This window comes from Mauremys reevesii, unplaced genomic scaffold, assembly GCF_016161935.1.
Source record: "Mauremys reevesii isolate NIE-2019 unplaced genomic scaffold, ASM1616193v1 Contig3, whole genome shotgun sequence".
NCBI lineage: Eukaryota > Metazoa > Chordata > Testudines > Geoemydidae > Mauremys > Mauremys reevesii.
This window is the reverse complement of record NW_024100840.1, coordinates 821,207-837,757: the sequence shown is the minus strand read 5'-3', so window position 1 is coordinate 837,757 and position 16,551 is coordinate 821,207. Positions and strand designations below refer to the sequence as shown.

The 16,551-nt window shown below is 44.2% G+C and overlaps 1 protein-coding gene across 1 annotated transcript in view; it reads left to right on the top strand.

Moving 5' to 3' along the window:
• Positions 1–594: 594 nt before the first annotated feature.
• Positions 595–16,551, top strand: part of LOC120393754 (GTPase IMAP family member 3-like) — a 40,591-nt gene continuing 24,634 nt past the window's right edge. The window contains exon 1 of the mRNA XM_039518253.1: positions 595–736. Within this exon, the coding sequence (XP_039374187.1) occupies positions 595–736 (142 nt within the window). The remainder of the gene's footprint in view (positions 737–16,551) is intronic.

Below are 16,551 nucleotides of genomic sequence, written 5' to 3'. Positions count from 1 at the left end.
CAACTGGGATGGTGTCAGAGACAAAATCAGGGGCCAGAGTGGTTAAGCCCTGGTTCAATACCCACCATAGTGGCCAGGCCCGCATACTCATCTGGGCACGTCGGGGCAGCCTCCCCTGATGCCCAAGCGGAGTTGACATTGGTCATGGATGGAAGAGGGGCGACCCCAGGGACCCTGTCATCAGGGCTCCCAGCGATGGTAGGGCCGTCGCCCTTCCAGTTATCAGGGATCCCAGATGTCCCTCCAAGCTGGGCCAGGGACAATCCCTCCGAATGTGCCCCACTGCCCAACAGAGAAAGCATCGGGCCTCCCCTGAAGAATAGTAAACCCGGTACTGGGCCTCTCGATGGGGCACCAGAAAGGACCCCTCCAGAACCTCCCTGCCATGCACCGCCAGTGGTATTTGAATCTGCACCTGCCGGCGGAACAATAAAATTTGGTGTCCACAGCCACCTTAGTCACCTCCTGGGCTTCCATTGCCCCTGCCCAATTGAGCAAAGCAAATATTTTGCACAAAGTTAGATGGGGAGGGGGAATACAAAAGGGCTGAGGCTACAAAGGAAGGAGGGTGAAGTGAAGTGGTTAGAAGCAGAAATGAAGAAGTGGTGCTTTGAAGCAGAAGTGGAGAAGGAGAAGAGGCACTTAGACGTGGAAGAGAGAAGGAAGGAGAGGCGCTTTGAGCTGGAAAAGACTAATGCAATGAACCAGCCAGGAGACCCTGCCGTCCCTATTCCAGGTACTGCTCCCCATTCCAGTAAATTCCCAGTATATAGGGTATGCAATGATACAGAGGCCTTCTTAGAAAATTTTGAAAGGGCCTGCCTTGGGTACAGCATCCCTACAGACCAGTACATGGTGGAGCTGAGGCCACAACTCAGTGGACTCTTAGCAGAGGTGGCAGCTGAAATGCCTAAAGAACTCATGAATGAGTAAACGTTTTTTTTAAAAAAAAGGCAAGAATTAGGATGGGGCTCACCTCCGAGCATGCCCATCAGCAGTTCTGAGCCCTAAGGGGGAAACCAAATGTGGCATTTACCCGACATGCCTACTACATTGTGGAAGTTTGGGATGCCTGGATATCAGGAACAAGTGCTAAGACTCTGGAAGAGCTGTCTCTCCTAATGCAAAAGGAGCAGTTCTTAGAGGATATTCCTGAAGAGATTCAAAGATACATCCTAGATGGGCAGCCCAAAACCATAACTGAGGTGGGGGAGTTCGGAACCAGATGGGTGGAGGTGGTGGAGAAGAAGAAAGCTAGTAGCAGTTTGTGGGGATACCGGAAGGGGCAACCCAAAATGACACACTACCACCGGGGACAGCCCAATGCCCCACCTCACAAGGAGGAGCCCTCCACACAGCCAGGGAAACCCCAGATGCCCTCTTGTCTACCCTACTCCTCAGCAACCCACCTCGCCCCAGTGACAAGTCACTGGACGATGCTTTAAATGTAATCAGCTGGGGCACCGGACAACTGCAACTCATTACCCCGGGGTCACACTGAGAACCTTCAAGCCCAGATGCCTCATAGACACCCTCAGAGCAAAGGGAAACTGTGAGTGTGGGCAGGAGGAAAATTATGGGTGGAGAGACACTGGAGCACAGGTGTCAGCTATCCACCAATTCCTAGTGGACCCCAAATTCATCGACCCAGAGACTCAAGTGATGGTGCAACCCTTCAAAGCAAACTCTTTTAACCGCCGTACAGCCAAGTTGCCTGTCCAGTACAAGGGATGGTCAGGAATATGAAGTTTTGCAGTCTATGACGATTATCCCATTCCCATGCTGCTGGGAGAAAACTTAGTCAACCATGTGAGGCTAACAGTCATAGGTTACCCTGCTCTATGAGGAACCTAGCTTTCAAAGCCTCCCGGATGCACAGCGCTTCCCGCTGGGCTCTTCTAATTGCACGGGTGTCTGGCTGAGCGTAATCAGCAGCCAGGCGATTTGCCTCAACCTCCCATCCCGCCATAAAGGTCTCCCCCTTGCTCTCACAGAGATTGTGGAGCACACAGCAAGCTGCAATAACAATGGGGATATTGGTTTCGCTGAGATCTGAGCGAGTCAGTAAGCTCCTCCATCTCCCCTTGAGACGTCCGAAAGCACACTCCACCACCATTCTGCACTTACTCAGCCGGTAGTTGAAGAGCTCCTCGTCACTGTCCAGGGCGCCTGTATAGGGCTTCATGAGCCAGGGCATTAGCGGGTAGGCTGGGTCCCCGAGGATCACTGTAGGCATCTCCACATCCCCAACAGTTATTTTGTGGTCCGGGAAGAAACTACCTTCCTGCAGGCGTCTAAACAGACCAGAGTTCCTGAAAACACGCGCGTCATGAACCTTGCCCGGCCACCCGATGTAGATGTTAGTAAAACGTCCCCTATGGTCCACCAGTGCTTGCAGCACCATTGAAAAGTAGCCCTTTCGGTTAATATACTGGCTGGCCTGGTGGGCCGGTCCCAGGATAGGGATGTGAGTCCCATCTATAGCCCCACCGCAGTTTGGGAATCCCATCGCGGTGAAGCCATCTATGACGACCTGGACGTTTCCCAGGGTCACTACCTTTGAGAGCAGTAGGTCAACGATTGCGTGGGCTACTTGCATCACAGCAACCCCCATGGTAGATTTGACCACGCCAAAGTGGTTCGCTACTGACCAGCAGCTGTCTGGCGTTGCAAGTTTCCAGAGGGCTATGGCCACTCGCTTCTGCACACTCAGGGCTGCTCGCATCCGGGTGTCCTGGCGCTTCAGGGCAGGGGCCAGCAAGTCACACAGTTCAAGGAAAGTGCCCTTACGCATCCTGAAGTTTCGCAGCCACTGTGATTCATCCCAGACCTGCAGCACTATGCGGTCCCACCAGTCCGTGCTTGTTTCCCGGGCCCAGAATCGCCGTCCCATAGCATGAACATGACCCATTGCCACCATGATCTCCACGGCGCGGGATCCCGTGCTTTGTGAGAGGTCTGTGCCACTCTCACACTTCATGTCCTCACCGCTGCGGAGCCTCCTCGCCCGATTTCTCAGCAGCTGACTGTGGAAGAGGTGGACGATAAGGTGCGAGGAGTTGACAACGGCCATAAGTGCAGCGATGATCGCAGCGGGCTCCATGCTCGCAGTGCTGTGGCGTCCGTGCTGTCACTGACCAGAAAAGTGCGCGAACAGATTTCCCGCCGGCGCTTTCAGGGAGGGAGGGCGGGAGTGACGGTTGAATGACGACAGTTACCCCAAACCACCCTCGACACATTTTTCCCCCAGCAGGTATTGGGGGCTCTACCCAGCATTCCAATGGGAAGCGGGGACTGCGGGAACTGTGGGATAGCTGCCCAGAATGCACCACTTCCAATGTCGACGCTTGCCCCGTTAGTGTGGACTCACAAAGTCGAATTAGTGTCCTTAGTGTGGATACACAAATTCGACTTCATAAGGTCGAATCCACAAATTTGACCTAAGTTAAATCGAACTACTCTTGTAGTGTAGACATACCCTAAGAGAGATTTTATAGCTACCTGGCTGGCTGGGTGTTCATAAAAAGGAGCAACCCCCCCCCCCCGTGCTTCATTTATCACAATTGCTATCAGCAGTTCTTTAATATAGTTTATGGTTTACATGTGTAAGTTGCAATTAACATCCAAATAGTATAAGGGGCATACTGTCATTCAAATGCTGGTCTGCTGACCTTTCAGATTGGCCCTGGCCCTTGGCCCCGCAGACCTTGCCCACCTGTCCCCATAAGACCCATCCACTGGGCATATAACTTATGTAGTCCAAGCAAGGGAATGGTATCTGATCCCTCTGAGAACTCCTCCCACTACCCTCTACCAATTGGATCAGGTTTCAGTCTCCTTAGCCCATCCCAGAAGGGAAACCTGTACCAGTCAGAATAGGTGTAGTGCGAAGGTCTAGGCTGGAACCCCTGATCTCTGGAGCTCGATAGTTGGCTAGCCAGCAGCACCTCCCTCAGAAGTCCAATGCCACGTGGAAGAGGCTGTGTCATTTCAAGAATGCATATTTCAGAAATCATGGAAACACTGAGAGGAAACCTGGACTTCTTAACCACCCCCCGAACTTCAATATTTGTTGTAGCTTAGAGAGCCTTTGCCTGCCTGTGGAGAAAGCACTACATCAACAACAGTTCCAAAGAGGAAGGAGTGGCTGAGGGGAGCTCTTTGGCTCAGCCATTGACGGATATGCTGGAATCCGAGACATAAGCACTTGCGAGGCAGCCTGACAAGCATGATAGCCTCTCATTATCTGCTCCCATGGAGGAAGGCGACCATGACTGCTGGTAGTCACTAGTGGAAAAGGTGAACAGAGAAGTTGTTGAACACATAAATGAACGATAAGAAGTGATGGTTGAGGATGGTACGTAATGGGGGTAGGATTCAAACTGGGGTTGTGTAAACAGACAGGGGGCTTACAGCAGTCTCTTTTCTGAAAATCTTTTGATAATTCAGTGATGCCTTCTAGAGTCTGGTGACCCTGTGGGAGTAAATCTATCATGCATCAGCTGTTGTTTGCTTGTGCCTGAGGCAGATCTCTAGAGGAAAATCTGGATAAGAACAAAATGGAAGAATGAACTAACTGAGACCCCCTAATGGTAGGGGTCATGGCATCCATTTTAACAGGTGGCTGTAAAAGGGGGTGTTAAACCCGGTGATGAATAAAACTTGTTTAAATTTCTTGCTGTGAATGTGTCCCCCTCCATACTCATGTTAATAAAAGACATTACAAATAGCAGTCATGTCTACAGAGATGGCTCTGTTAATTAAAACATATCACACCCCCATTGTTTAAGATGCGGATGTGCAATGGCAGGCAGATTTGGTGGATATACACTGGTTCTCCAAACATAACGGAGTTTTAAAGTACATCTTAACAGCTATAGACATTCTAGCCAAATGTGGGTGAAGTATCCAAGGCTTTAAATCTATTTTCAGTGAAGGTCATGTGCCTAAAAAATCACAAACCAATCAGAGGAAAGAATGTTTAAACAAACATTTAAGCAGATTGTTAAAGTGGCATGGTGTTCAGTATTTTGTACTAATAATGAAGTCAAATTGAGGGTTGTGGAGTGATTAATCAGAACTTTAAATTCTAGGTTGCAGAGATATTTTTCATCCTCTGACACCTTTCACTACATCAATGTGTTAGCTGAGTTTATAAAGAGCTACAATCAGAGCTTTCACAGAACTATACATTCCAGTCCTGTTGATTTTAACCCCTCAAATTCTCTGAAGGTATGGAAAAAGTTTACAGAGATGGTTTTACAATAAAAAGGGTTGTTGCACCTTTTGAAAAGTAACGTGAAACTATCAAAAACCAAAGGACCTTTTGGAAAAGGATATGAACAAACTTTTACCAATGAGATATTCATAGTAGATTAAGCCTGAACCAAGGGCCACAGACGTGTTTACTGATTAAATGATTACAAGGGTGAGATAATTACTCAATCTTTTTACCCTGAAGAATTACAAAAAGTAAATCCCTAATGGGACAGAATTTACAAGACTGAAAAGTTCTAGCAGAGAAAGGAAAAGTGAAGGGAGAAAGCAGCTACTAGTGAAATGGTTGGTGGCGGCCCAATAAGTTTAACAGCTGGATGGAAGCATCTCAACTCTGTGTCATTGAGACACAAACAAAAATGATTACTCCTGCAAAGAAAGTAAAAAATGAGTGACAGTGGCTTTTACATCACTTTACCTATCAATGCCAGCTCTGGAATTTTCCCCCAGCACACCAGCTCAAACTTTAAATAAAACTAATTAATCCCTTGGGTTTGTGGAAATACAATAGCCACACAGCTGGAACAGTGTCAACAAACACATGTCTTTGAAAGTTGAGCTTGGAGATAAGAAATGGAGTTTCACCCTACAACAAGGTTATTACTTGTCCATACCTGAATTATTGGATCATATGAACAGTACCATGGCTCACCATCCTGGACCACCTGTGGTGGTCATAAACTATGATCCTACTGGTAGAAAAGTTAGACTTATATGTTTTCTACCAGTTGGGGGACTAGTTAGTATTCTGGGTGTGGGCCCAAAGTTCATTGTCCAAAAATTCCCTTTCTTGGCAGATATCAGAGGGGATTTGAGCTCCTAGTATCTATACACGGATATTGTAGAACACGTTTTGGGGGGACTTTTTCCATACCCCTATTATACTGTGTCCCCATCCAAGGAAGGAACAATGAGTTTGTCAACATCACATATAAAAAGCCACTTTATGTCCCTGTTAGTCAGAGGTGAAAGTAAGCCAGTATGCCCTGGAATGGTGTACCGGCAAGAGTCAGTATGCTATACCAGACCAGCTTCCCGCGGTGGCAATTTAAAGGGCCTGAGGCTCGCTGCAGTAGCAGCAGTAGGAAGCCCCTGGCCCTTTAAATCACCACTGGAGTCCCCGGACGCCATTGCTACCTCGGAGCTCCTGCAGCAGTGCTCAGGCGGTGATTTAAAGTGCCCGGGGCTCCGCTGCCATAGTGGCGGCCGGAGCCCCTGTCCCTTTAAATGGACCCCAAACCTCGGGGCTCCCAGCTGCCTCTGCAGCTGGTAGCTCCAGCAGTTATTTAAAGGTCCTGGGAGCTGTCCAGGTAATCTCCACACCGGAATTTAACACCGAGAGGGAAGAAAACAAAGTAAGAGAGGATACAGCCATGAGCAGAAGAATGGACATAAGGAGGAAGGGTAGTGTAGATACCAGTCTAATAGGTGATACTGGTGGTAGAATGTCTGTGCCTAACCAGATCAAGAATGTCAGTGAAGCCAAACGGAAAAAATTAAGCTGTTTGTACACTAATGCGAGGAGCCTAGGAAACAAAATGGAGGAATTAGAGCTACTGGTGCAGGAAGCGAAACCGGATATTATAGGTATAACAGAAACATGGTGGAATAGTAGTCATCACTGGAGTACAGATATTGAAGGCTATGTGCTGTTTAGGAAAGACAGAAATAAAGGCAAAGGTGGTGGAGTAGCATTGTATATCAATGATGAGGTTAACTGTAAAGAAATAAGAAGGGATGGAATGGATAAGACAGAGTCTGTCTGGGCAAAAATCACATTGGGAAAGAAAGCTACTAGAGCCTCCCCTGAGATAGTGCTTGGGGTGTGCTACGGACTGCCGGGATCTGATCTGGATATGGATAGAGACCTCTTTAATGTTTTTAATGAAGTAAACACTAATGGGAATTGTGTGATCATGGGGGACTTTAACTTCCCAGATATAGACTGGAGGACAAGTGCTAGTAGTAGTAATAGGGCTCAGATTTTTCTGGATGTGCAGCTGATGGATTTCTTCATCAAGTAGTTGAAGAGCCAACAAGGGGGGATGCCATTTTAGATTTGGTTTTGGTGAGTAGTGAGGACCTCATAGAAGAAATGGTTGTAGGGGGCGACCTTGGTTCGAGTGATCATGAGTTAATTCAGTTCAAACTAGATGGAAGGATAAACAAAAATAGATCTGGGACTAGGGTTTTTTATTTCAAAAGGGCTAACTTTAAAGAATTAAGGAAATTAGTTAGGCAAGTGGATTGGACTGAAGAACTTGCGGATCTAAAGGCAGAGGAGGCCTGGAATTACTTCAAATCAAAGTTGCAGAAACTATCAGAAGCCTGCATCCCAAGAAAGGGGAAAAAATCATAGGCAGGAGTTGTAGACCAAGCTGGATGAGCAAGCATCTCAGAGAGGTAATTAAGAAAAAGCAGAAAGCCTACAGGGAGTGGAAGATTGGTGGGATTAGCAAGGAAAGCTACCTTATTGAGGTCAGAACATGTAGGGATGAAGTGAGAAAGGCTAAAAGCCATGTAGAGTTGAACCTTGCAAAGGGAATTAAAACGAATAGTAAAAGGTTCTATAGCCATATAAATAAGAAGAAAACAAAGAAAGAAGAAGTGGGACCTAAACACTGAGGATGGAGTGGAGGTTAAAGAAAATCTAGGCATGGCCCAATATCTAAATAAATACTTTGCCTCGGTCTTTAATAAGGCTAATGAGGAGCTTAGGGATAATGGAAGGATGACAATTGGGAATGAGAATATGAAGGTAGATATTAGCACATCCGAAGTAGAAGCCAAACTCGAACAGCTTAATGGGACTAAATCGGAGGGCCCAGATAATCTTCATCCAAGAATATTAAAGGAACTGGCACATGAAATTGCAAGCCCATTAGCAAGAATTTTTAATGAATCGGTAAACTCAGGGGTTGTACCGTACGACTGGAGAATTGTTAACATAGTTGCTATTTTTAAGAAAGGGAAAAAAAGTGATCCGAGTAACTATAGCCTGTTAGTTTGATATCTGTAGTATGTAAAGTGTTGGAAAAATTTTTGAAGGAGAGGGTAGTTAAGGACATTGAGGTCAATAGTAATTGGGACAAAATACAACATGGTTTCACAAAAGGTAGATCGTGCCAAACCAACTTGATCTCCTTCTTTGAGAAAGTAACAGATTTTTTAGACAAAGGAAATGCAGTGGATCTAATTTACCTCGATTTCAGTAAGGCATTTGACACGGTTCCACATGGGGAATTATTAGTTAAATTGGAAAAGGGGATAAATATGAAAATTGAAAGTTGGATAAGGAACTGGTTAAAAGGGAGACTACAACGGGTCATACTGAAAGGCGAACTGTCAGGCTGGAAGGAGGTTACTAGTGGAGTTCCTCAGGGATCAGTTTTGGGACCAATTTTATTTAACCTTTTCATTACTGACCTTGGCACAAAAAGCGGGAATGTGCTAATAAAGTTTGCGGATGACACAAAGCTGGGAGGTATTGCTAACACAGAGAAGGACCGGGATATCATACAGGAAGATCTGGATGACCTTGTAAACTGGAGTAAAAGTAATAGAATGAAATTTAATAGTGAAAAGTGCAAGGTCATGCATTTAGGGATTAATAACAAGAATTTTAGTTATAAATTGGGGACACATCAGTTGGAAGTAACAGAGGAGGAGAAGGACCTCGGAGTATTGGTTGATCACAGGATGACTATGAGCCGCCAATGTGATATGGCCGTTAAAAAAGCTAATGCAATTTTAGGATGCATCAGGCGAGGTATTTCCAGCAAAGATAAGGAGGTGTTAGTACCGTTATATAAGGCACTGGTGAGACCTCATCTGGAATACTGTGTGCAGTTCTGGTCTCCCATGTTTAAGAAGGGTGAATTCAAACTGGAACAGGTTCAGAGACGGGCTACTAGGATGATTTGAGGAATGGAAAACCTGTCTTATGAAAGGAGACTGAAAGAGCTTGGCTTGTTTAGCCTAACCAAAAGAAGGTTGAGGGGGGATATGATTGCTCTTTATAAATATATCAGAGGGATTAATATTAGGGAGGGAGAGGAATTATTCAAGATCAGTACCAATGTGGACACAAGAACAAATGGATATAAAGTGGACACTAGGAAGTTTAGACTTGAAATTAGATGAAGGTTTCTAACCATTAGAGGAGTGAAGTTCTGGAACAGCCCTCCAAGGGGAGTAGTGGGGGCAAAAGACATATCTGGCTTTAAGACTAAGCTTGATAAATTTATGGAGGGGTGGTATGATGGGATAGCCTAATTTTGGCTATTAATTTGGCAATTGATCTTTGATTATCAGCAGGTAAATATGCCCAGTGGTCTGTGATGGGATGTTAGATGGGTTGGGATCTGAGTTACTACAGAGAATTCTTTCCTGGGTGCTGGCTGGTGAGTCTTGCCCACATGCTCAGGGTTTAACTGATCGCCATATTTGGGGTCGGGAAGGAATTTTCCTCCAGGGCAGATTGGCAGAGGCCCTGGAGGTTTTTCGCCTTCCTCTGCAGCATGGGGCACAGGTCACTTGCTGGGGGATTCTCTGCAGCTTGAGGTCTTCAAACCGCAATTTGGGGACTTCAATAACTCAGACATAGGCTAGGGGTTTGTTATAGAAGTGGATGGGTGAGATTCTGTGGCCTTTGTGCAGGAGGTCAGACTAGATGATCATAATGGTCCCTTCTGACCTTAAAGTCTATGAGTCTCTAAGAACCTGATTGGTTTTTTTCCCCTTGTGTTAAGATCCAAGGGGATTGGATCTGGACTCACCAGGAATTGGTGGTGGAAAGAAGGGTGGATGGTTAAATTCTCCTTGTGTTAAGATCCAAGGGGTTGGGTCGGTGTTCACCAGGAACTTGGTGAAAAAGCCTCTCAAGGCTGCCTAGGAAGGTTTTGGGAGGACAGAAAGTGATCCAGACACTGAAATTCTGGATGGTGGCAGTGTTACCAGATCTAAGCTAGTAATTAAGCTTAGAAGTGTCCATGCAGGTCCCCACATCTGTACCCTAAAGTTCAAAGTGGGGGAGGAACCTTGACACCTTGTTGCAAGAGGGCTAACAGCATATTGGGCTGCATTAGTAGGATCATTGGCAGCAGATTGAGGGAAGTGATTATTCCCCTCTATTCAGCATGGGTGAGGCCACATTTAGAGTATTGTGTCCAGTTTTGGGCTCCCCACTACAGAAAGGATGTGGAAAAAATTGAGACAGTCCAGCGGAGGTCAACAAAAATGATTAGGGGACTGGGGCACATGACTTCAGAGGAGAGGCTAAGGGAACTGGGATTGTTTAGTCTGCAGAAGAGAAGAGTGAGGGGGCATTTGATAGCAGCCTTCAACTAACTGAAGGGGGGTTCCAAAGAGGATGGATCTAGACTGTTCTCAGTGGTGGCAGATGACAGAACAAAGAGCAATGATCTCAAGTTGCAGTGGGGGAGGTCTAGGTTGGATATTAGGAAACACTATTTCACTAGGAAGGTGGTGAAGCATTGGAGTGGGTTACCTTGGGAGGTGGTGGAATCTCCATCCTTAGAGGTTTTTAAGGCCCAGCTTGGCAAAGCCCTGGCTGGGATGATTTAGTTTGTGTTGGTCCTGCTTTGAGCAGGGGATTGGACTACATGACTGTGATGGGTTGGATCACAGAAACCCTCTTGGGGCTGTAAACTGATGTGCCAAGACTACTTCTGCCTCTGGTTTCCTGTCCTGGCAGCTTGGGACTTCAGTGCCCTGCCTGGTTTGAGCCAGACCCGCTAGCCTGCTACAAACCCAGATCCAGGTCTGAACCATGTCCCCTAACAGCGGTAGGCTTAATTGAAAGCAGCTTAAGAAGTGTTCCTGTCTTTAACACTCAGATGCCCAATGCCCAATGGGGTCCAAACCCCAAATAAATCCGTTTTACCCAATATAAAGCTTATACAGGGTAAACTTATAAATTGTTCGCCCTCTGTAACACTGATAGAGAGATATGCACAGCTGTTTGCCCCCACAAGTATTAATATATACTCTGGGTTAATTAATAAGTAAAAAGTGATTTTATTAAATACAGAAAGTAGGATTTACGTGGTTCCAAGTAATAGCAGACACAACAAAGTAAGTTACCAAACAAAATAAAATAAAACACGCAAGCCTATGCCTAATACAGTAAGAAAACTGAATACAGATAAAACCTCACCCTCAGAGGTGTTCCAGTGAGCTTCCTTTTACAAACTAGTCTCTTTCTAATCTGGGTCAAGCAATCATTAACACCCCCTTTGGTTACAGTCCTTTGTTCCAGGTTCTCTCAGGTATCCTTGGGGGTGGAGTGGTTCTCTCTTGAGCCAGCTGAAGACAAAATGGAGGGGTCTCCCAGGGTTTAAATAGATTTTCTCTTGTGGGTGGATACCCCTCCCTCACCCTGTGTAGAATTCCTGCTACAAGATGTAGTTTTGGATTCACATGGGCAAGTCACACATCCATGCATGACTCAGAACTTACAGGTAGAAGCTGTGGTTCACATGATACCTTAAACGTCCTCATGTAGACTTCTTATATGGATTGGAGCCTTCCAAAATCCATTGTCCTTTAAGTGCTTCTTGACTGGGCACTTAACTTGCACCTTCCTTTCTCAAGAAGCTGACCAAATTCTTTACTAAGGCTACTTAGAAATCAAGCAAGTACACAGCCAATATTCATAATTTCGAACACAAAAAGATACATGCATACAAATAGGAGGAATAGATTCAGTAGATCACAACGTTTACAGAGATATGCTACATGGCATATGTAGCATAAAACATATTCCAGTCACGTCATATATACATTTATAAGCATATTTTCATAAAGCCTTATGGGGTGCAACGTCACAATGACCTCCTGAGGTCTCTTCCAACTCTAATCTTCTATGATTCTATGCAGGACACTCAATCTTTAAAAGACCTTCCTTCCATGCAAGTCTATGCCTTTTGCCTTGTCAGGCCTCTAATCAGTTTCTTAGCATCACAATCAGTCTTTCTGCAACAAATGTTATCTGCAAGTTTTTTACGTGGTTATCCGATAACAGTCTGCTGATAATCCCTATAACGATGCTGCCTCCGGTGGGACACAACTGAGAGTATCAATTCAGGATGAATTGCTTAGAGCAGGGCAGTTACAGCCCAGGGCTGGGTTTCTTTTATTATTAAGGCACCAAACAAGCCAAACAGAGAAGATTTCGGTCTCACCCCACTGGCTAACCATAAGTCATACAAGCAATTCCCTTAGACACTTCAGTTTCCCAGTATTACCACCAGTGCCATTCATTATGTGGATGAATGTTTATGAAAACCAAAACCCCAGTAAAAGAAAAAAGGTTCTCCCGATCCCAAATGACCAAGCCCTGGACCTTGAACATTCCAGGAAGACTTCTCATATGTGGATTGGAGTCTCCCAAGGTCCATTGTCAGTTAAGTGTTTCTTGATTGGGCACTTAATCTGCAAATTCCTTTCTGAAGAAACTCACCAAATGCTTCACTAATGCTACTTAGAATCAAACACATTGAAATACAAGTATAGCCAATATTCATAACTTCAACTACAAAAATGATACACACATATAGATAGCATAATCATAACCTTTTCATAGACACCTCACATGACAACCTTTGTACAATATTTACTGCAAATATATAACAGTGGTTGCAACAATGATCTATATGGTCACAGTTTATGTCAATAAGGTCACAATCCCCTCTGGCTGTTGTTGTTCTGGGAGGAGTCGTTATCTGTTCCTGGTCAAGGGGCGCCAGCCTATTGCTTCTGGGATTGTCAATCTGCCCTGGTCCAGCTTTCTTTCAGTGCCTCCAAGTCTCGGCCCCTCCTTTGGCTATCTGGATGTGCAGTGGCCTTCACGCTTATATATGTCTTGAAACATTCTTACTCTCATTCACACAAACATTGCAGCGTGGTATAAAAATCATGTTTAGTACCAGGCTACTTCCATAACATTCCATTCCTTCTAATTTACCTTTATCCTAACATCAGAAACTACGGCTAACATTTGCGGCCTGTCTAAGGCCCACACATTAGCATTGCAAACTTTAGTCAAAAACGTAAACTTAAACTAAATTAATCTTAAAACTTCATTCTATTACAATATTAATAATTCTTATACTAATCATTTGTATTAGGGTTACACTATCCTCCAGTCATCTGGTACAGAAGCTGATATAAATGATAGGTTACAGACTACAGTTAGTAGTTCCGCAATGTCACATTTGAGTGATGAATGTAGGAGTTACAGGGTGCTATTTTGAGGTACAGTGTGTCACAATCTGAACAGTGAACCAAATCTGAACTAGACTTGTTCAAAATAGCCCCTACTCAGACCAGAATCAAGAAAAAGCATCTACACAGAGGTGCCACATATTTTGGCCATTATGGAGGCTGACCCCATGAACTTTTTGATAGCTGGGAATAACATAAATTATTTGGATTAAAACAACATGCTTCTGTACCTTTGTTCCAAGATTGTAAAAGAAGACAGAACCAAACTCATCAGGGCAGCCTATTTTCAGTCAATTTGATGTCATGCTGGGAGGTCACCTTGTAAACCAAAGCAGCAGCTGTTACTCTTACAGGGCCTTTTTAGAATCAATGTTCAGTAACAGAAACGACACCTTTGCCACACAATATTTTGCCAACCTGTTTTACAGTAATACTCCGGGACAACACAAAGCAATGGAACTGGATGGTGGGAATCTAGGGTTTGTGAGGTGGGCAAATCTGACAGCCCTGAGGAATCTAGGGTTTGTGAGCTGGGCAAATCTGACAGCCCTGAGCTGTTGGGTCATCTACACAGCAACCTGTTTTTTCAAGAAAAAACTTTTTTGTTGAATTGGGTGGATGTGAAAATTAAACTGACATGCAGTAAAGACATCTTCTGCTTAACTGCTGATGTGACCAAAGGCTTTAAACCGTGCATCATATCAGCGTCCCTTTTTGTAACGAAAGTATGCGTGGTTCCTGGCATCTGTCTGGGGCACGTGGAGGCCCTGCTTACCGCTAATGCTAAATATTCCATGGACTGTGTGGGAATGAAACTATTTAGCATTCCTGCAGACAGCAGGATCAGTAACCAGGAGAATCTGTTCCTGGGACAGTTACCCAAAATGCTTAACCTAGAGTTTGTGGATAATGATGCTGTTAGGCAAAAAGATTCTTTTCCCAAAGAATCAGGCAGGCACAGACAATACTGAAGGGGATTTATTCGCGGTACTGGGAAGACTGATAATCAGATTCAAAAATATGGTGCCATAGTGACCAGTCATATACATTCTCTTATTAATTCATTTGCATTTATTTGTACATACAGAGACAGACATTGTTACAAGTCAAGAGAGAACTCTGAACAAAGATAAAAATAGGAACAGTATGTACATATAGAGGTCATCCTGATTGAATCAAGTATATATGGCTACAGAGCAGGCAGAAAAGGCGAGGGGCGGATAGGGCTGAGTGCTTACAGATATCTGGTGGGCTGTGAAGGGAGGGTTTGTTCTGTTCTAAGAGCTAAGTTACTGGGCAGACATTTGACCATATAAGTTTATCAAGTGTTTACAGTTGTCAGTGTCCTTGCGCTACTGAAGCATTTTTGCTTGATCTGCAGTTTCTGTTAGCTAAATTTTAACTCTTGACTGGCAGTGACTTTAGCAGAAGTTACACTGAAAGCCCTTTTCACTTTAAACATTGCAATATTAATTTTGTGGCCTTATATGTGGATGGTGAACAGATACCAGTGAAGCTTCTGCAACCAAACTTCTAAGCTGGGCACTGCATGAAAGAGTACATGAATGTGGTACAGATAGCTGGTAAACACATGAAAGATTGTTCTCTGTTAATCGACCAAGAGGAGTTTGCACAGGGTTACACCTTGTTTGCCTTTGACCTGTCTCCTGATCAGGAATGCAAAGATCACTATTCTCTGATTAGAGAACCGGAGAGCAGAAAATATGTTTTACAACAGCTTTAATGGTTACTTTCAATATGATTGTGTCTGAGGTTTTTAATAAATCGGAGGAGAAATGTTCTATATGACTGCATGTGAATATGGACACAGTGCAGCTCTCACATGTGTTATCTGTGGACCCTTACATAAAAAAAAAGTTCTTAGATGTTTTCATTTGCAATTGACTCCTTGGTGGCAGGCTGTCTTGGAGACCCCTAGGTTTGGTGGTCAACATGCATCCGCACAATCAACCAGGTGAACATTGGCTCGCCTTGCACCTGGTGGAACGTAACTTCAGAGGTTTTTTGACTCATATGGGCTTCCCTCAAACAATGTGTTTCCTAGAAATATTGTGAATTTTTTAAACAAAAATGTCATCAACAATGCGTTTCATACTAGACAATTACAAGACCATTGCTCTGTTGACTGTGGCTACCACTGCCTTTTTTTCCCTTACATTACCATAGCAATCTTTTGACAAAAGATTTTAAAATTGTTTCTAACAACTTAAGTGCAAAATTACCAGATGATGATTTTGTAAAAATATAAAATGTAAATTCTTAGCTCACTCAAAACATATATCAATAAGTGCAGACATGTGTATCTTACAACAATTTTCATATCAATGTTTCTCAATAAATCACCTCAGGTGAGGAGTTTAAAGACAATTGCTGTCTGGTGGCCTTTTGTTCATATTTTTTTACAATGGCCAAATCTGAGAAACTATATGTAGATTTTTTTTTGAAAAGTATAGAAGTGTTTTATCTAAAGCAAAACATTACAATTTTTTAAATTATATGTGAATTAGAATGTGAAAAACATTACACACTGAACCATTCGTATCTTTGAGACAATTTTCTTTTTTGGAAGGCAAAAAAGGGGATGCTGGTGTCATTTTTCAGATAACCCCCATGTCAGTGGTTGAGGCCTTCAGGTGTTCCAAAAGACTTCCGTTGGCTGCATTGCCCATGATGGAAGATGATAGGTTCAGCTCTGCCATAGCATTCATAAACAACTCCCAATCTTTACGTGCATGTCTTCTGGGAATGGAGTGCATCTGGGTGACAGCCCTGACTCAGTCGAGGATGTTAGAACCATTATCAGAGACAAAGCAAAACTTAACAGAGGTGTGAGAAACCCTCCAGTCTGCTTCACCAGATGTTTCTTTCTTTTAAGTGAGACCCTCTTATCAGAGTTTTTATAAATGTGAGTCTTTTTTTCAGCACACACATTTGATTCTGTGTCAAAGTTACCTTTCTTTTTAAGTTACTGAGTTCTATTTCTGAGATGGCTGCTACTAAATCATC